Below are 21543 nucleotides of genomic sequence, written 5' to 3' on the forward strand. Positions count from 1 at the left end.
TAAATGGTGATTATAAGCATACCTCAGCATACCACAAAAGCATCTCAGGTGACCTGAGATGCGTTTGCTGTATGCTGAGGCAGTAAAGGCAGCAAAGCAGAAGGCTTGGGATTTCCTTTGGAGAAAGATTAGACTCATCCTATGCAAATGCAAACAAAGTATTCTGGCAGACCATCTGCCACCTTCGAGGGAGGAAATCGTGCACAGCAAGGGCAATTAAGGCCTCTGATGGTGCACTTTTAACAACCGAGAAGAATATCCTCCACAGATGGAGGGAATACTTTGAGAGCCTTCTTACTCCAGGTGGCCCAACAGTTGTGGACATCCAAGAGGTGCAGATCGGGGCAATGACTAGTCTCACAGCAGAAAAGGTCCATTTAGCAATAAAATCGCTAAAATCGGGTAAGGGTACTGGCGATGATGAAATTCAGCCCAAAATGCTAAAAGCCTTAAATCGAGATGGTATTCTATGGCTGACTCAATAGCATCAGGCTGCTTGGATATCTAGGCAAGCACCAAAGCAATGGCAGACAGGCATAATAATAATACCAGTCTTCAAGAAGGGAAACCAGAAGGACTATCATGGCATCTCTCTGCTCAGCCTGCCTGGGAAAGCGTATGCTAGGTGCTTGGAAAGACGGTGCAGGAGCATACTTGAGTCAAAGTTCCAGGAAGAACAATGTGGCTTTCGTCCTGGTAGAAGCACAACTGACCAAATCTTCACTTTTAAGGCAAGTCTATGAGAAATCTTGGGAATATGCTAAGAATGTTTACACATGTTTTGTGGACTTGGAGAAGGCATATGACCAGGTTCCTCGGGATATGCTTTGGCAAGTAGTACAGGAGTATGGAGTAGATGGCCAACTATTAGCTGCCATCAAGTCCCTGTATGAATGCCCAGAGTTTTGTGTCAGGGTAAACAGCACAAAGTCTGAACCTTTCACAGTCTCTGTTGGCCTCTGCCAAGGGTGTGTTCTGTCACCCCTCCTTTTCATAATATTTATGGACTGGATTGATAGGCACAGCCGAGGCAGTGAGTGTGTCAGAATTGGAAGATGTAGCATTGGACGTCTGCTTTTTGCAGATGACCTAGTTCTGCTTAGCTCTTCCACAGGTGACCTCCAGTGGACCATGGATAGGTTTGTAGCTGTTTGTGCAGACACCGAAATGAAGATCAGTGTGGCCAAAACTGAAACATTTGTGGTCTTAAGACAACCATCCCAGTGCACTTTACATGTAAGTGGAGTCCCAATGAGGCAGGTGGAGAAGTTTAAATACCTTGGGTCCATATTCATGAATGATAGAAAGTAGGACGTAGAGCTAGATATTAGAATTGGCATAGCAAGCTCAATATTGCAGGAGCTTGGCTGTTCGGTAGTATTGAAGCAGGAGTTAAGCCAGAAGGCAAAGCTGGCTGTCTTCAATACAGTCTATGTCCCCATCCTCATCTATGGTCATGAGAGTTGGGTAATGACCGAAAGAATGCAGACACGAATCCAAGCGGCTGAAATGAGGTTCCTTCGAGGGGTTGCGGGGCTGACAAGACTTGACAGAGTCAGAAGCTCTGCAATTTGGGAAACCCTCAATACTCAACTGCTGCTTCTCTGTGTTGAGAGATCACAGTTATGTTAGTACGGGCACCTGGTCAGAATGCCACAAGAGAGGCTCCCTCAGCAGGCCCTCTTTGCCAAGCCAGAGGGTGAGAGGCCATGTGGAAGGCCAAGGACTCGCTGGATAGATTATATCCAAAACCTTGGATGGACACATTTGGGAATCCCAAGGGGAACACCTGAGCTTGGTGGCAGAGGATCGTGACCATTGGATGTTCCTCTTGCAGCTGTTGTCCCCACAACCCAATTAGGAAAGGTGGGCCTTGAAGATGTATGTATGTTATTATTTCTCAGATAAATTACATACATACATAAAATAATATTTTCTTCATTAAAATTATGATTACATATTTAAATCAAATTACAAGTCTGCATGGTTAGCCTAGTGGCCGTGCGCTTTGCAACCATATACCTGGGGAAGGAGTGTCCTAGGTTCGATTTCTGTTGGTGATATGAGGAGCTGAAGGATCTTCAGCTCCTCATAGCCAAGTTAGCCAATCTTGGGCATGGACAATAGGGTTTTTTCCCCAGTTTATCCTGGGGTTTTTTATCTTGCAAAGCAGGCAAACCAGCCTTGAGAACTCAACACTACAGGACATAGGATACACCGGGGCATAGGGCTGACCATCTTATCCTGTGAAAGGTTTGAGGTCCAATGATTAACAAACCCTCGACACAGCAAGGTAAAAGAAGGTAAAAGGAAGATGAGATGAGATGAGATGAGATGAGATTTAAATTACATATGATATGTACATACATTTCATTACATATGATACACACATTACGTACATTTGATTACATATTTTTTTAAATTCAATCCTTTTTTATTATTAAAATTCTGATTACATATTTACAACAGGTTTAGTTCTGATTTTTTTTTCTTTTCTGTATAATGTATAAACAATAGTTATTGTAGTTGGTAATTTATTGTTTCTGTGGTTGAATAATATTGCTTTTTTTACAGCATTTATACATTTAAAAATGAATTATATATATTTACAATTTGCATTTAATGTATTTAAGCACTGCAACTACTGCACTTAAATGTAATGTATGGATAAATATATATATATATATTTTTTTTATTGATTTTTTTTGTTGATCTTGGTTGAGATGTAATTTTTCAGTTTTCATCCTTGAAGCTTACTGATTAAGCTTATCTGAGGATGACACCGATTAGTTATTATTTATTGGTTTGTTGGGTGTATTGGGAAGTAGGTTGATGTTTGATAGGTCTGATTTCCACTACTACAGCTGTAAGTTGAGAAATTCACACACACACACACACACATTCCATTATTTTGGAATGTCTTGACACGTCATTGAACTGGAAAGCCTGAACTAATATATTGTGTTTCATTAAGTTTGTAAGATGTGTAGGGTGTGTGTTTCTTGTTCATAATCCTTAAGGCTCTTTTCAGGCTATTGTAGTTTGTAAGATTGCTGTATTTAAAGGGTAATTTATTTAGCATGTCTGGGATGTAGAAGCTTCGTGTGGCCTTTCTGTAGTGATTATTGTATTTATATGTGATATAATTAGTTGTCTGAGGTCTTGTTATATGGTATGTATTTCTGACTGTCCTGTAGTTGGCATCGAAGTAATGTTTAGCAAAGCTGCATAGTAACATATTTGTTTTGCTGTATTTTCAGTATTTTGTGTTCTGACATTGCAGTGTACATAAGGTCGATATTGTCTCTTTGTTCCAAAAAGATCAGTTTTATCATTTTGTACTGTAACGACATTAATCTATTTATGTTAGAGGTTTAATGGAATATTAACAGCACTGAGAATGGATTAAAACTAATTTTAATACTTCCAATATTTCGTCACCGTCACAGAGACATCTTCGGGGATTACAAAAACTTTTTGTAACAACACACACACACAAATACAATACAAAGTGAAACTAAAGTCCTATCTAGGTGGTGCGCCCTCTATGAGCATTTGCAGGTGGCCTGGGATGTAAAGAGGGATCTCTGATAATTAAAGTTTCCCAAATGTTGGGAAGTTGAATGCAACCATATTTGTTTAAATTAGGTTGATTCCTGAGTGCAGATGCAGATTCAAAGAATAGTCTTTCTTTTTTGAATTTACTATGGTGGAGAATGGTAGTTTTTTTCCTGTGAGATCCTGTGGGATGTATCCAAAACATGGTCTACAAGGCCAGATTGACCATAATCGTGTTTGCAGATGTAAGAACTGTGTTCTTCTAACCAGATGGATGCTGAACTGCCTGTTATCTGCAAACACGATTATGGTCAATCTGGCCTTGTTTGCATAATTGTGTTTGCAGATGTAAGAACTGTGTTCTTCTAACCAGATGGACGCTGACCTGCCTGTTATCTGCAAACACGATTATGGTCAGCTACACATCACCAGTTAAACCCATCCCAATATCATTAATATAAAAACTGAAGAACAATGGTACAAAAATTGACCTGTGAAGCACACCGCCACTACTGACCTTTTTCTTTCGGCATACTGCACTCCCATATACAACATCCTGATACCTATCTGACAGCCAGTCACCTGATCCAACTCAGAAGTCTATTATCCAATCCCAACTGTTTCAGTTTATTTACCAGCTTGTAGTGTGGCAGTCTATCAAAAGCATTTGCAAAATCCAAATACACCACTGTATATGCATCTCCCCTGTTCAAGGTATTTGTCACCTTGTTATGCTACATAAGTAAGTTAGTGAAACATGATCTCCCATTAACAAACCCATGCTGATAACCACAGAGAATACTGCTGTTTTCAACTCATTTCTGTATCCTACTTCTCACCAATCACTCTAGGATTTTCACTCCAGATATACGGATTGGCTATAATTTGAAGCTACAGCCTTATCACCACCTTTATGCAGTGGATTAATTTTTACCTTCTTTCCACTTGGAACCTGTGCTGTTTTAAGACTCCTATTAAACAGGCATGCCAATACTACTACCAATTCCCTGGAACATTCCCTTAAGACGCGTGGTAATATGTCATCGAATCGTATAGCTTTCTTGACATCAAGGTTATTTATTTCCTCAAATACCTCCAGGAATTAAATTTCTTCAAATACCTCACCTCATAATTAAGCTATATTCTCCTAAGTCATCTACGCTTACGTTCCTCATGATTCCACCCTGGTTTGTATGAAACATGGTTATAAATTTATCACTGAATACCTCAACAATGTCTTCTGCAGCAGTCACCATTCTACCATTTTCATCCATTAAGATCATCTTACCATAAACATACTATTTCTTCTATTTGTCACATATCTAAAAAATTCTCTAGGGTTTTTCTTTGCCTGATTTGCCAATTTATGCTCATACTGAACTTTTTATTTTCTGATTGTTACCATTATTCATCTTGTACTGCTTCCAAAGTAACTTCTTTCAGATTTCATGCTTAAGCCCGTCCCCCCCTCATTCATCCATTTTACCTTATTCAGCCTTTTGATCTTTGGAAGAATACATTAACACATTGATGCTAATAAGTATTTTTTTTTTTGTTGTTTCCCTTGCTCTCCCTCCCTTCTTGTCAGTTCCCAAGCAGCATTTATTTATTTCCTTACTGCTCCACTCTGCATTCCATGCTATCTCCTAAGCTTGTCATAATTATACATATATCCTTTCCTCACAGAAGTCTGCATATGGCTAGCCACAACTCAAGTGATCATTTCCTGATCACTCTCACCAACTGGAGGAATGTGTGAAATCCCACTCACAATTACATTCTCTGATGATGTGATCAGATCTAAAACTCTCTATCCTTACATGCCCCCCCCTCTTTACATGCTGTTTGAGATAGTTATCTCTCAAGAACTCATGTAATTTGTTGTCCTTATTCCAAATGCTATTTCTTCATTCCAATCTTTACCACCATAATTAAAATCGCTCATAATAATTACCTTTCCTTTATTCACTGATCCAAATTGTTTATACATTTCTTCATCATCACCCTCCATATTCCCTAGCCTATAGCAATATTCAACGACATACGTCTTCTTGTCAACCTTCATTTTACACCACACTGCCTCATAACCATTGCCACTATTTCCTTTTTTCTTGTCTACCTTATATGGACTTAATTCCTCTGCTATCATCAGCAGCACTCCCCCTCCCTTTTTGTCCTTTCTATGTATACTCATGAAAAATACTGTATCCTTCCATTTAAATTCCCATTAGGATATCATCTTCATTCCACCATGTTTCACTTTTTTCCAATAATTTTGGGGCAAATAAACTCAATCAGTGAAACTATTGTGCATCAATAATTACAAGGATATGAGGTGTCCATGTAAATCTTGGAAGCCATTTATTGCATGGAATAAATTATTCATTTCAAAATATCTGCTGGTATTAGTAATAAACCAAATCGAGTAATTTAAGGCAATGAAGAGTGTCAGTGTTTCTTATCTGTTAATAGCATATGGTTTTGTGCATATTTTAAGCAGTGGCGGCTCATCCATAGGGCTGTATTGAATGTAGCTCCAATGTTGAGTATACTAGCGAGTAGTACTGGCTAGTATACTCAACATTGGAGCTACATTCAATGGTTGCCTGGAGCCACAATCAATGCAGCTCTTATGGACAAGCCACCATGATTTTCATTGGCAGGAAACCCAATATTTTATGACTTTCATTTTCAGGTTTATTGATTATTAATTATAGGAAATAATATTCTTATTCATCACTAATATTCAAGCAGACAGTTTCAGAAATAAGTTCATATACTTTTTATTTTTACTATATTAAAAAAAAAATCTGAAAAAAAAATACTATTTCATCATTCTCATTAATATTAACCACTCAAAGAGCCACATGGATAAAACATATCAAAAATATAAGCTTCAGATAAATGTTATTTCAATACTATTCAAATGTTATATTAACTTCATGGGTACTTCATATCCATGGAATTATTGGCATAAACACATGTCAAGGTCAGTTCAGTGGTTAAAGAATGAGTGGGATTGTTGGAAGTTTTTTCATATACTATAAATTAAATATACCAAGAAATTATATACTTCGTTTAATCCTTTATCCAAGTGTAAGCAAACAAGTTTGTGCCTGAACTATTTTCAGGACTGAGGCAACTCATATAAAGAAGATAAGACTTCACATTAGATTTAATAATAAGGAGTGATATCTTTTGACAACTCGTATATGAAAATATGACTTCTGCATTACTTCAACCTTAGTATCACATCTGGGTCTGGCTCCCACTGAAGAGACCTCAATAAAGGTCAAAACAGTTGATGGTTTGATTCTGGGAGAGCAGAGTTTTTGTTCCCTAGGGAGCTTTTGAGCATCCAGGGATTTGGATCCATTGGGATGGCCTGTATCAGGGCTTCCTTGGCTGATGCTTTTCCTGGAATATGAGTGGTTCTGCTTAGTGGTAGGGGAGCCTGTCACTGAGCAGAGTCACCACTGAGTCAAATGATCACTCAGGTTGCTCCTTGTTCAGTGATCTGAGTGATCACATGAGTTTTTGGAGAGGTAACCCCACACTTAAACAGGGAAACCTGTTGGTAGTTTGATTCTGGGGGAACAGAGTTTTTTTTTTTGCTCTCTTAAGGTTTTTGTCTTAGGGAGCTTTTGAGCATCCAGGGATTTGGATCCGTTGGGGTGGCCTGTATTAGGGCTTCCTTAGCTAATGCTTTTCCCTGGAATATGAGCAGTTCTGCTTGGTGACAGAAGTATCCTCCCTGCACTTAAAGGGAAACCGGTCTGGGTAGTGACCCTTCCAATAATACATAGTATTATATGTACCCATAAGGATATGTGGTTTGCATTATGGGATACTAAGGCAAGTGATGTGAAGTCTTAGCTTCTTTATACAAGTTGCCCCAGTCCTGAAAATAGTTCAGGTACATACTTGTTTGCTTACACTTGGATGAAGGATTAAACTAGGTATATAATTTCTTGGTATCTTTAATTTGTAATGAGTGTGATTTTTATTTTATTTCATTTATTTATTTAGTAAGTTTTGTACAAAATTAAGTAAATTGTGTGTACTTACCTGTTAGGGTTGCCTGAAACAGTCCAATATTAGTCAAAGGACAATCTTTAAAGAAATCATATGGCCCACCAGTACGAAATGGAACAGACACTGGCATATTGAGATCTCTGCGAGTATAAGTTCCTAAAATATGAAACTAATCAATCTAAAAATGAAGTTTTTAATCTCATGACAAGTAGTAATTTCAAATGTTATTCCAACTAATGCATACTAATTACACAGTACAACACTGAAATTTGCTTTTCATCAACAGTAGATAATTTTATTATGACTATAAGTGATGAATGATTGGATTATGACAAAAAGGTTACATGTATAAGGAGAGGAATGAAATGGAACTGCACATTTCAGTTGGAAAATCAATATTAAGCAGATGACAGTTTTGATATCCTTGAAAAACAGTGATATACAAGCAAAAGCAGAAACATTGTATACAGAAGAGCGCTGAAGAAGTTGGATTTAAAATAAGTAAACAAAATAAAAGCTCCTAAATTGAACAACAAATTCCAGAAAGAATTAAAACTGAAAGGTGAACTAACAAGGGTACAACAAAGATTTACAAAAGCAAATACTGCTTCCAGAAGGTGGAATAATATAAGGAAATTGTCCAAAAATCATAATATAACCAATATAAAGATCTCCAATAGGCAATGTAAAGGCATTATTATATGGATTAAAGACATGGAGAGACAGAAACAAGAGGCCAAATCAAACAGTTCTCAAACAAAGTGTTTGCATAAAATATTTTACTCAGTTACTGTGTAGCATGTAGTGAAAGAAAATATATATATATATATATATATATGTTTTTGATATCGGCTTAGAGAGCAAGTGAAGGATGATCATCATGGGTAATTTCAATTATGGCAATATTGAATGGAATGAAGAGAGCATCGGGATATAAGGAGAATGAATTTCTTGAGTTTCTTAAGGGACAACAACCTTAGGCAATATGTAATGGAGGGCAAATGAGGGATAAGAGAGTCTGCACATTATAGTAGCAATACTTAGTCTTTATTAGATCTGGTTATATCATCAGAGAATGTGATTGTGAATGGAGTGTCTAATCTTTCTCCATTATTGCATTAGTTTTGATTCCATCAAAACTAATGCAATAATCAAAACACTCCAGAATCAGGAAGTTCCTGGAGAATATATGGACCTCCTCCAGGAAATATACCACACTGCAACAGCAACAATCCAACTTCACATGAGTAGCAATAAAATATCAAATGAAAAAGGTGTCTGACAAGGAGACTCTCTATCACCCAAAATCTTTACAGCACTCCTTCAAGAAATATTTAATAATATAAACTGGACAAAACTTGGTGTAAAAATTAATAACAGAAACTTAACACACCTAAGATATGAAGATGATATCATAATTTTTGCAAACACTCCAGAAGACATTAATATAATGATAGAAGATCTATATCATGAAAGCAGAAAAGATGGTCTAAAAATAAACAGAGAAAAAATTAAAATCATGTTTAATCATTTTATAACACCAAAAAACATAATAATAGAAAACAATTTCATGGAAGGAGTCTCTTCATATGCATACTTAGGTCATCTCGTTGAATCTAAACTGTGGACTCCAAAAGGAAATAAATAGAAGATTTCAACTTGCCTGGAGTGTATTCAGAAAACTGAAAAGCATTTTTCAAAACAACGATGTTCCACTCTGTTTAAAAAGGAAAACATTTAATCATTGTATACTTCCAGTCATCACATAGGGTTGTGAAACTTCATCTCTAACAAAAGCACTGGCAAATAAACTAACAACAACTCAAAGAAAAATGGAGAGGTTGATGCTAGGCATCACATTAAAAAAGAAGAAGCAAAACTCCTGGATAAGAAGCCAGACTCATATCACTGATATCATTCTTCACCATAAGTGACTAAAATGGAAATAGGCTGGACATCTATTGAGAAGAGAAGATGAGTGATGCACCACCATACTAATGAACTGGATTCCAAAAGAAAGGAAATGAGGCTGAGGACATCCTAAAAGAAGGTGGAGTGATGAATTGTCAAATTTTGTTAGGGAAAATTGGTCAACCACTGCAAAGAACAGAAAGGTGGAAAGAACCAGAGCAGGCCTTCCAGCAGTAGACAGAAAATGGCTGAAAAGAAGAGGAAGGCTGGTGACTGTGAAATGCTTGGGAGCCAACTGGGAGCTATAGCATGGAAAGAGGAGCTGAATAGAAAGAAGACAGATGCTGATTTGGCACTGATCAAGAGCTATATAACATCAGCAATGTCTGAGTATATTCCAAAAGTGAAAAGGCTAAATAAGGTAGAAGTAAAATAGATGAATGAAGACATTAACCATGCAATCTGGAAGAAGAAGAGAGCACTGTGAAAGCAACACAAGATGAATGTCAGTATTAATCAGTTGCATGTAGAGTAGAAAGAGCAAGCCAGGAAGGTAAATCGGTTGGTAAAGATAGCAAAATTGTAGTAAGAGAAGAAATTAGCTAATCAAGTTAAGAAAAATGGGGTGGTGCTTCAGGGTCAAAGCTACATACCTGATAGGAGACCTCCACATAACCTTTAAAGGAATGCAGAGAACTGACCAGGGCTTCTGACCTAATGTCCAATCCTCACTTTCTCGTGGTGCACTCTATTAGGTATCTACCTGGATACCAAATGAACGAGAATAGGCTGGCAATTTGGGATTTAGCTGACCAAATTGTATTCTTATTGGCTTAAACCAAAATTATGCCAGCTGGAGGTGTTAACCAGTTATTTTTGCCAGGGAACCAAGGCAAAGCAAAAGAGTCAGCTGCTGAAACAAATCCTGAAATACACCCCAACTCATTATCACCACCAGAGTTCAACATAAGAAGCCTGAATGGCAAAGAAATGGAGCTAGCTGAGGAATTGGATAAGTACCAGTTCGATATAATAGGGATGACTGAAACAAAAAAGACAAAATCTGGTGGAGGTTCACTCAACTGAGCAATAAATACAAAATGTTATATTCAGGAAATGACAATCAAAGAAAAGGAGTAGCCATAGTATTCAACACTAAATTATTATTATGATTATTATTATTATTTAGGCCTCCAAGGAATCAAAAGACTCATCGCAGGAGGTCTTTCCTAGGAAACACAAAGTCTATCATACCACTCCTTAAACTCATTGACCATTCTTGCTCTCACCACTCTATCAGGCAATGCATTCCACAGTTCAACCATCTTCCATGCAAAGAAACCACTCCTCATCCTCTTGCTCATAGTTTCCTTTCGTAACTTCTAGGGATGGCCCCTTGTCATCACTCCTTCTCACTGTTCAACCAAGTGAAAGAACTCCCCAGTGTCAACACTGTAACCACCTCTCAACAGTTTAAAAGTCTCAATCGTATCACCTCTCCTTCTTCTATCCGCCAAACTTTGCAGTCAGTCCACATTCCCTCAGCTGATCTTCATAACTAAAATTGTACAGTCCTGAAACCATCTTTGTTATCTGCCTTTGTACCTTTTCCACAGTTAATTTATCCCCTTCAAATCCTGGGGAGCAAATTTGAGAACAATAGTCTAAGTGTGGTCTGATCAGGGTCTTATACAACAGAATGATAACTCTTTCATCTCTGTAGGTCAGCATCCTTCTCAATATTGCAGCAATCCTCTGTGTTACCTTCACCATCTTTGCAATATGTACCCTGAATTTCAGGTTTCTATCAATCATCAACCCCAGATCTCTTGTCTCCCCTACTTCTTCCAGTATAGCTCCTCCAATAGAGTATGCAGTGTACCATTGATGTGTCCCAAACCTCAAGACCTTACATTTTGCTCCATTAAACCGATACCCTCATTCATTTGCCCAAATCTTCTTGAATGGCAGGCAGTCTCAAGAATAGTGATGTGAGCAAATATGAGATTGGGGAACTGGAAAATGAGACTTATTTGTGTCTATGGTCCCACAGAAGGTTCTACTAAGATAGAAATGAAGGAATTTTTTGAGGCTTTAGAGAAAGCAACTGACACAATGAAAAAGGAAAAGATGGTCCTTGATCTAAATAGCAGAGTAGGAAATGATTGTCAGACATACAAAAATATTTTAGGAAAATTTGGAGAAAAGAGCAAAGCTAATAATAATGGCAAATACCTGTTGGATTTCTGTTCAGGTCATGGGTTGGTTATTACTAATACCATCTTCCAACATAAAAAATATGCACAAATTCACATGGAGAGAAGAAGCAAGGAATAAGAAAAGTCTCATTGACTATGTTATTGTTGATAGTGATGTTTTCTTCCGTGCAGGACACCAGAGTGTACAGAGGATTTGAAATTGGAAGTGATCACCATTTAGTCTGCAGCAGGATAAAACTGAATTTCATATTATTATTATACCCTCCATTGAGTCAGCAGGAGGTTCAATCAACTGACAAGATATTTATCATATACAATAGAATCAAAATCCTTAACACTCTTCGAATTAACAACACATTCTGGCAATGTGTTCCATTCACTGACAATTCTCCATGTAAAAAAATCTGCTCCTCACCACACTTTTATTATTATTATTATTATTATTATTGTTCCAGGCAACTCCAAGGAGTCGACAGACTCATCGAGGGAGGCCGTAACATCACGTCAAGAACAACTATTCGACATTCACACAGTATCTATCATATCTTGCCTTGAACTCATTCACGGTCGTAGCACCCACAACAGACTCTGGAAGCTTATTCCACTCATTCACTACTTTCCAAGTAAAAAAACCTAGCTCTAACACTCTTGTCACCCACGCTCTTGCCCAGCTTCCATGCATGGCCCCTAGTCCTCCCACCACCAGTCATATTTTCAAAAATATCTTCTGGATCAATCTTATAGAAACCCTTCAGTAATTTGAATGTCTCAATCATATCGCCCCTCCTTCACCTATCGACCAATTTCTGCAACCCACAAATCTTCAACCTATTCTCATAAGGTTCATTCCACAAACCTGCTATCATCTTGGTCACTCGTCTCTGGATCCTCTCCACTTCCTCCCCATCACGAAGAAACCCTGGTGCCCATAACTGGGCACAGTAGTCCAGATGGGGTCTTATCAAGGCTCAATACAGAGGAACAACAACTTATTTGTCTCTGCATGTTAAAGTATTTTTCAGAAGCTAAGTGATTTGGTGAGCTGTTTTAGTCACTTTTGCAATGTGCCCCCTAAACTTCAATTCCCTATTCACCAACACTCCCAAATCCCCGGCCTCATCAATCTCCTGGAGTGCGGTTCCACCAATGCGATATACTGCTACTATTCTTTTCACCCCAAAGTGCATAACCTTACACTTTGGCACATTAAATTGACATCCATTTTTCCTAGCCCAGTCCTCCAAAGTATCCAAATCATCCTGTGCACTCATAATTGCTCTACCCAACTTTGCATCATCAGCAAACAAGTGAACACTTCCTCTCAAATCCTTTCCTATATCATTGATGAACAAATTAAAAAGCAGTGGTCCAAGAACAGAGCCCTGTGGCACTCCACTAGTCACAAGCCGTCTTTTAGACTTCACTCCTGAATAAACCACTCTCTGGTATTCCTCCTTCAACCACCCTCCTATCCATCTCACCTACCCTATATCTATCCCCATCTGCTCCAGTTTACTGATTAGGGTTCTATGTGGTATCCTATCAAAAACCTTGGCAAGGTCCAGTAGTATTACTGTAAACCCATTACCCCTATCCAGTTCAGCCATCACTATGTTACAAAACGTGAGCAAGTTACTGAGGCATGATCTACCCTTCACAAAACCATGTTGTCCCCCATACAATATCCCATTTTCATCTATCCAATCCTGTATTCTTTTCTTGACTAATTTCTCTAAGACCTTGACAATGATTCCTGATATGCTAATCAGTCGGTAATTTACAACAGCAGTCTTGGAACCACCTTTATGCAGTGGAACTATTTTCCCCTCTTTCCACCCCCTCGGGACTAACCCAGACCCGAGACTCAAATTAAACAAAATAGTCAAGGGTACTGACAATTCTTTAGCTGCTTCTTGTACAACACGAGCTGGTCTACCATCCAATCCCACAAATGTATTGACATTCAGGTTTTGCAATAGACTACTCACCTCCACTTCATTCACCACAATTCCCGTATAATCTACTGGTACATTCGTTTCTGCAATGTCATCACCTGGATGATATATTCTTGCAAAGTGCTCACTCAGTAACTCAACTATATCAATTGATTCAGTTACCTCCCTACCATCGGCATTCTTTAAAATCATTCTGCCATGTACATTTTTCCTTTTACTTGCTACATATCTAAAAAACTGTTTAGGATTCTCTTTAGCCTACATGGCCAATGTTCTTTCGTAATCCTTTTTTGCTTTTCTTACCACACTCGTTACCCTTCTGGACTGCGCTTTATACCGTTCATGTGCCTGTTGGTCACCTTTCTCCTTAAATTCCCTCCAAAGTTGATTCTTTTTTTGCAGCTCAAGCTTAATGGTGTTATTCATCCATTTAACCCCTAGTTGATTTATTATTTGGACTCTAGGTATACAGTCAGCCATTGCTTCATGCAAACACTTCTCAACTACCTCCCATGCACTATCGACTTCTAGTCCTTGCAGTTGTACATGCCATGGCACTGAACCAATCAAACTCCTAAGCTTGTCATACTTTCCAGCCCGATAATTCCACATGTACCCAGTCTTAATTGTAAATTCCACACCTTTAGTCACCTCTCAAGTCAAGACCCTATGATCACTCTCACCGATTGGTGGCAATGTGGTCATATTTATTACAGCCAAATCCTCAGATGTAATTACTAGGTCAAGCACTCTCTGACCCCTAGTATTTTCCATTACATGCTGTCACAGATAGTTATCCCTTAATAACCACATAAAATCCAATTCCTTCCTCCTGTGTGTCCTCTCCTCACTCCAATCAATGCGACCATAGTTGAAATCTCCCATAATAATCACCCTCCTTCCACTCATTTCTTCTATTTGCTTGTGCATACTGTCACCACTATCTTTTCCATTACCTGGTCTATAGCAGCACCCAATTGCATATTTAGTTCTGCTAGCCACAAGCTCACACCAAATGGCCTCAAATGTGCTCTTTTCTCTATCCTGCAATTCAACTCCTATTCTCCTTGGCTGGAGCTCATCAGCTATCATCAACAATACTCCTCCCCCTATTTTATTCTCCCTGTCATTCCTGAACACACTATACCCATCACATTCAATCCCACTAGCTATATCATCTATAGTCAGCCATGTTTCACTAATACCAATTACCTGTGGTCTGGAAGTGCCAACCATGGCCAAAAACTCTTCCTTCTTGTTCCTAATACTCCTAGCATTAGTGTACATGAATTTAAGACCCCCATTAGCCCCAACCCTACCTTGATGCCTTATATTAACTATCCCACTCTGATTTGTTGTTCTTATTTGCTCGGGCATATTATATTCATTCTTACATTCAACTGCCTCCCTAAGGACTGTATATCTACTCCCCCCCCCCATTAATAAATCTAGTTTCCCTGAATTTGCACAACCACCACATTCAGCAACACTTTCTCAAGTCTTCTTACACCGTAACCATTCAAATGCAAGTCATCCATCTTATATAGATCCTTTCGCCCATCGAACTCACTACACACGTCCACAAATTCCAGACCACTCGTCATACATAACCCACGCATAAAGTCATTTGCAATTATGGCCCTCCTTTTAAACATTTCACTGTCATACCGTGGCAAAAGACTAATCATTCTAACTCTCTCACTCTTTTCTTTTGCTACCTCAAACAATTCATTCAGGACTTCTATCATTTCCATTTTGTCTCCTTTCAAATCATTCATACCTGCCACAACAATCATTTCTTTCACCCTTTCATTTTGCTCTCTAATAGACTCAGTTACATCCTTTATGGTCGCACCAGGTTGGTACGATTTTGTCAAATCCTCTACTATCACACCTCGTACTAATGAGTCTCCATACAGCACTCTATCACAACTTCCACGAATGACTTCTGGTTCTTCTCCTCTCACCTTCTATTCTTTTTATAATCCACTCTGGATTAATCTCATAAAATCCTCTCACTAACTTAAATGTCTCTATCATATCACTTCTCTTCCTCCTATCCACCAAACTCTGCAATCCACATTTCTTCAACCTCTCTCCATAGCCAGCATTCCAAAGTCCTGATATTGTCTTAGCCACTTGCCTCTGGACCCTGTCCAATGTCTCCACATCACATTGAAAACCAACTGACCAGATCTGAGCACACTAGTCCAAGTGTGGTCTGACCAGTGCCTTATACAGTGGCACAACTACTTCCTTATCCTTGCATGTTAGAGTACTTCTTATCATAGCAGCACTATGATGTGCAACCTTTGCAACACTAAACTTTGCCATCTAAACTTCAGTCTACTATCAACTATCACTCCCAAATCTCATCCACTTCCTGCAGTACAGCACCATCGATATAATACACAGCATTATATTTCTGGGCTCCAAAATGCAACATCTTGCACTTATTGATATTAAAACTACAATTCCACGCTTTTGTCCAAGTAAAAATCTATTCAAATCTCCCTGAAGGGATTCAGCATCAGCAGTGCTACTTATAATTCTTCCCAACTTTGCATCATCAGCAAATAACTGAAGATTCCCAGTCAGTCCACATGATATATCGTTTACAAATAAGTTAAACAGCAGGAGCCCAAGAACAGAACAGAACCCTGGGGCATGCCACTGGTTACTGTTCATTTTTGAGACACTGCTCCATCATATACAAGCAGCTGGTATCATTCAGAGAGCCAACCAATCTCTGATCCATTTAGCAATATATTATCTATTCCCATCCTCTGCAGCTTGTACACAAAATATATCAAAAAATACATCAACTTATCATGTGGTAATATATAAACGCTTTTGCAAAGTCTAAGAATATCACTGTATATGATTCTGTATATGGCCTGAAGATGGAGACTTCTGTCTTAGAACCATGCTTGTGGAGTAGTACTATTTTGCCTTCTTTCCACTCCTTAGGAACTCTACCCACTGCAAGACTTTCATTAAATAACCAGGTCAAGGGCATAACCAACTGTGGTAAACATTCCCACAGCCTTATTCACATCTAACCCAACCAACATCTGATACAACTCTGTTTCTTTCACTTCTAATTCTCAACAACCATAGCTCACCACAACCAGTGTTGAGCTATGAAAATTTTAACAAAGGGTTCACATCATCGAGCAAAAAAAAAAAAAAAAAAGGGGGGGCTAACTTAGCCCTTATAATATAATACTTATATTGCAACTTTGTAGAGCTTCTGACAGCTATGATAATTTCTGTAGAATATCAATCATTAATGCTAGATCTTTTAAAAATTCCAAATTGAGAAGTCGGTTTAAAAAGCCCTTATATTATCGTTCGATGCAAAATGCTTGCATAAAGCTGGGAAATTTCTCCACACAGCAAGAGCCATTCGTAAACTGCAAGCTGCCCATCACGGTCCAAACACATGGCCGATCTTTAAAATTTCGATACCAAAGTCTTTTGCAATCGCATTTATTTCTTGTTGATTTTTTGGTGATTGATGATAAAAAGCATATAATTTATCCATAAATATTTCAAAATGATTTATTTCTTTAATGTTTTTTATTGAATCGTCTAATGCTAAGTGTAAACGATGAGCTACGCAATGCCAAATCACAATGCTGGGAAATTTTTGTAGAAGTTTGATTGCAACACCTGATTTGTTTCCTAACATTACACTAGCTCCATCAGAACAAAATGCAATGAGATGATTTTTTCAATAGTTATCAGAAAATCCATATGAATTTAAAGTAGCAATTAATTATAGTAGCATGTATACATTCCGCGGTGGTATTTTCTAGTTCTACAAGATTATTAAACAGGAAGAACAAGGGACTCGCAAATTTGAGAAAAATTTAACAAAGGGCTCGCGCAAGCCCCACGAGCCCCTTATAGCTCACCACTGCACACAACCACTACTTTGGCAACAAACAAAAATGTCATATATTGATCATAACTGTTTTAGAAGAAAATTTTTACTATTATTATTACTATTATTACGGGCAACTCCAGGGAGTCATTAGACTCATCGAGGGAGGCCCCAAATCATATTCATCACAACTATCTGACATTCATACAGTATCTATCATACCTCGCCTTAAACTCATTCACTGTCACAGCATCCACTACAGACTCAGGGAGCGCATTCCACTCATTCACTACTCTAAAAGTAAAGAACCCAGCTCTAACACCTTTACTAACCACACTTTTGCCCAGTTTCCATGGATGTCCCCTAGTCCTCCCACAACCAGCCCTGTTCTCAAAAATATCTTCTGAATTAATTTTATAGAAACCCTTCAGTAATTTGAATGTCTCAATCATATCTCCCCTCCTCCGCCTATCAACCAATTTTTGCAACCCACAAATCCTCAACCTGTTCTCATACGGTTCATTCCACAGACCTGCTATCATCTTGGTCACTCGCCTCTGGATCCTCTCCACCTCCTCCCCATCAAGAAGAAACCTAGGTGACCAAATCTGAGCACAGTAGTCTAGATGGGGTCTTATCAAGGCTCGATAGAGAGGAACAATAACCTGCTTGTCTCTGCTTGTCAACGTATTCTTCAGCAACCAAGTGATTTGATGAGCTATTTTGGTCACTTTTGCAATGTGTCCCCTAAATTTCAATTCCTTATCCACCAACACTCCTAAATCTCGTGCCTCATCAATTTCCTGGAGCAGGGTTCCACCAATGCAGTAAATTGCCGCCAATCTTTTCATCCCAAAATGTATAACCTTACATTTTGCCACATTAAACTGACATCCATTCTCCTTAGCCCAGACCTCCAATCTATCCAAATCATCCTGCAAAATTTTGACGTCATCTGCATTCACTATTGCCCTACCCAACTTCGCATCATCCGCAAACAAATGTACTGTTCCTCTCAGATCATTTCCTATATCATTTATGAACAAATTAAACAGCAGTGGTCCAAGAACAGATCCTTGTGGCACACCACTAGTCACAGGCCGTCTTGTGGACTCTACTCCCGAGTAAACCACTCTCTGATATCTCTCCGTCAACCACCCTCCTATCCATCTCACCAACCCTATGTCCATTCCCATATGCTGCAATTTACTGATTAGAATTCCATGTGGAATCTGTCAAAGGCCTTGGCAAGGTCCAGTAGAATCACCGTAAACCCATTACTCTTATCCAGTTCAGCCGTCACTGTGTTATAATACGTGAGCAAGTTACTGAGGCATGACCTACCCTTCACAAAACCATGCTGTCCCCGATACAGTATCCCATTTTCTTCTATCCAATCTTGTATTTTCCTCTTGACTATTTTCTCTAAGACCTTGACAATGATTCCTGATATGCTAATCGGTCGGTAATTTACAACAGTAGTCTTGGAACCACCTTTATGCAGTGGAACTATTTTCCCCTCTTTCCACCCGCTCGGGACTAACCCAGACCCGAGACTCAAATTAAACAAAATGGTCAAGGGTACTGACAATTCTTTAGCTGCTTCTCGTACAACACGAGCTGGTATACCATCCAATCCCACAGATGTATTGACATTGAGGTTATGCAATAGACTACTCACCTCCACTTCATTAACCACAATTCCCGTATAATCTACTGGTTTATTCGTTTCTGCAATGTCACCACCTGGATGATATACTTTTGCAAAGTGCTCACTCAGTAACTCAACTATCTCAACTGATTCAGTTACCTCCCTACCATCGGCATTCTTTAAAATCAATCTGCCATGTACATTTTTTCTTTTACTTGCTACATATCTAAAAAACTGTTTAGGATTCTCTTTAGCCTGCATGGCCAATGTTCTTTCGTAATCCTTTTTTGCTTTTCTTACCACACTCGTCACCCTTCTGGCCTGCGCTTTATACCGTTCATGTGCCTGCCGGTCACCCTTCTCCTTAAATTCCCTCCATAGTTGTTTCTTTTTTTGCAACTCAAGCTTAATGGTGTTATTCATCCATTTAACTCCTACTTGATTTATTATTCGGACTCTAGGTATACAGTCAGCCATTGCTTCGTGCAAGCACTTCTTAACTACCTCCCATGCACTATCAACTTCTAGTCCTTGCAGTTGTACATGCCATGGCACTGAACCAATCAAACTCCTAAGCTTGTCATACTTTCCCGCCCGATAATTCCACATGTACCCTGTCTTAATTGAAAATTCTACACCTTTAGCCACCTCCCAAGTTAAGACCCTATGATCACTCTCACCGATTGGTGGCAATGTGGTCATATTTGTTACAGCCAAATCCTCAGATGTAATTACTAGGTCAAGCACTCTCTGACCCCTAGTATTTTCCATTACATGCTGTCGCAGATAGTTATCCCTTAATAACCGCATAAAATCCAGTTACTTCCTCCCGTGTGTCCTCTCCTCACTCCAATCAATGCGACCATAGTTGAAATCTCCCATAATAATCACCCTCCTTCCACCCATTTCTTCTATTTGCTTGTGCATACTGTCACCACCATCTTTTCCATCACCTGGTCTATAGCAGCACCCAATTGTATATTTAGTTCTGCTAGCCACAATCTCACACCAAATGGCCTCAAATGTGCTCTTTTCTCTATCCTGCAATTCAACTTCTATTCTCCTTGGCTGGAGCTCATCAGCTATCATCAACAATACTCCTCCCCCCATTTTATTCTCTCTGTCATTCCTGAACACACTATACCCATCACATTCAATCCCACTAGTTATATCATCTACAGTCAGCCATGTTTCACTAATACCTATAACCTGTGGTCTGGAAGTGCCAACCATGGCCAAAAACTCTTCCTTCTTGTTCCTAATACTCCTAGTATTAGTGTACATGAATTTAAGACCCCCATTAGCCCCTACCCCACCTTGGTGCCTTATATTAACTATCCCACTCAGATTTGTTGTCCTTATTTGCTCTGGCATATTATATTCATTCTTACATTCAACTGCCTCCATAAGGACTGTATCTCTACTCTCCCCCCTAACAAATCTAGTTTCCCTGAATTTGCATATCCACTACATTCAGCAACACTTTCTCAAGTCTTCTTACACCGTAACCATTCAAATGCAAGCCATCCATCTTATATAGATCCTTTCGCCCATCAAACTCACTCCACACATCCACAAATTCCACACCACTCGTCATACATAACCCACGCATAAAGTCATTTGCAATTATAGCCCTCCTTTTAAACATTTCACTGTCATACCGTGGCAAAAGACTAATCATTCTAACTCTCTCACTCTTTTCTTTTGCTACCTCAAACAATTCATTCAGGTCTTCTATCATTTCCATTTTATCTCCTTTCAAATCATTCATACCTGCCACAACAATCATTTCTTTCACCCTTTCCTTTTGCTCTCTAATAGACGCAGTTACGTCCTTTATGGTCGCACCAGGTTGGTACGATTTTGTCAAATCCTCTACTAACACACCTCGTACTAACGAGTCTCCATACAGCACTCTATCCTTCATTTTGTTCATGTTCACATTCATACGTCTATTTTTCCTGTCATACCTTTTATTATTGCTTGGTTCATTCAGTCTACTTTTGTTCATGCACTCTAGCTGCTGTTTTACTCTTTCTATCGCACTATTCAACAACGCGATCTCACTCAATGCATCTATCTCATCTTTTTTGTTCTCTGAGAAACCATTTATACTATCATTCACACTTTCTACATTCACACTCTCACAATTTTCATGTACAACCTTGCCGTTTCTTGTCATATCCCTATTTCCTTCATTTTGAAGGTTGACAAAAATATCACACTCACGATCCGAAATACACTTCAATTCCGCATTCTCCCTACATTTTCTACACACATTCAAACCTTTATCATCATCTAACCACACTCCGACCGCACTCCGCA

The 21543-nt window shown here is 38.8% G+C and overlaps 1 protein-coding gene across 1 annotated transcript in view; it reads right to left on the reverse strand.

Annotated features, from left to right (window-relative positions):
* The window catches only part of LOC150093999 (ecdysteroid-phosphate phosphatase-like), a 127393-nt gene that overhangs the window by 90763 nt on the left and 15087 nt on the right, over positions 1-21543 (reverse strand). The window contains exon 3 of the mRNA XM_090413133.1: positions 7627-7749. Coding sequence (XP_090269259.1) covers positions 7627-7749 — 123 coding nt within the window. The remainder of the gene's footprint in view (positions 1-7626; positions 7750-21543) is intronic.

The sequence above is a fragment of the Typopeltis vanoorti genome, chromosome 23 (genome assembly GCF_054136105.1).
Source record: "Typopeltis vanoorti isolate ZY-2024b chromosome 23, IOZ_Tvanoo_1.0, whole genome shotgun sequence".
Lineage (NCBI taxonomy): Eukaryota > Metazoa > Arthropoda > Arachnida > Uropygi > Thelyphonidae > Typopeltis > Typopeltis vanoorti.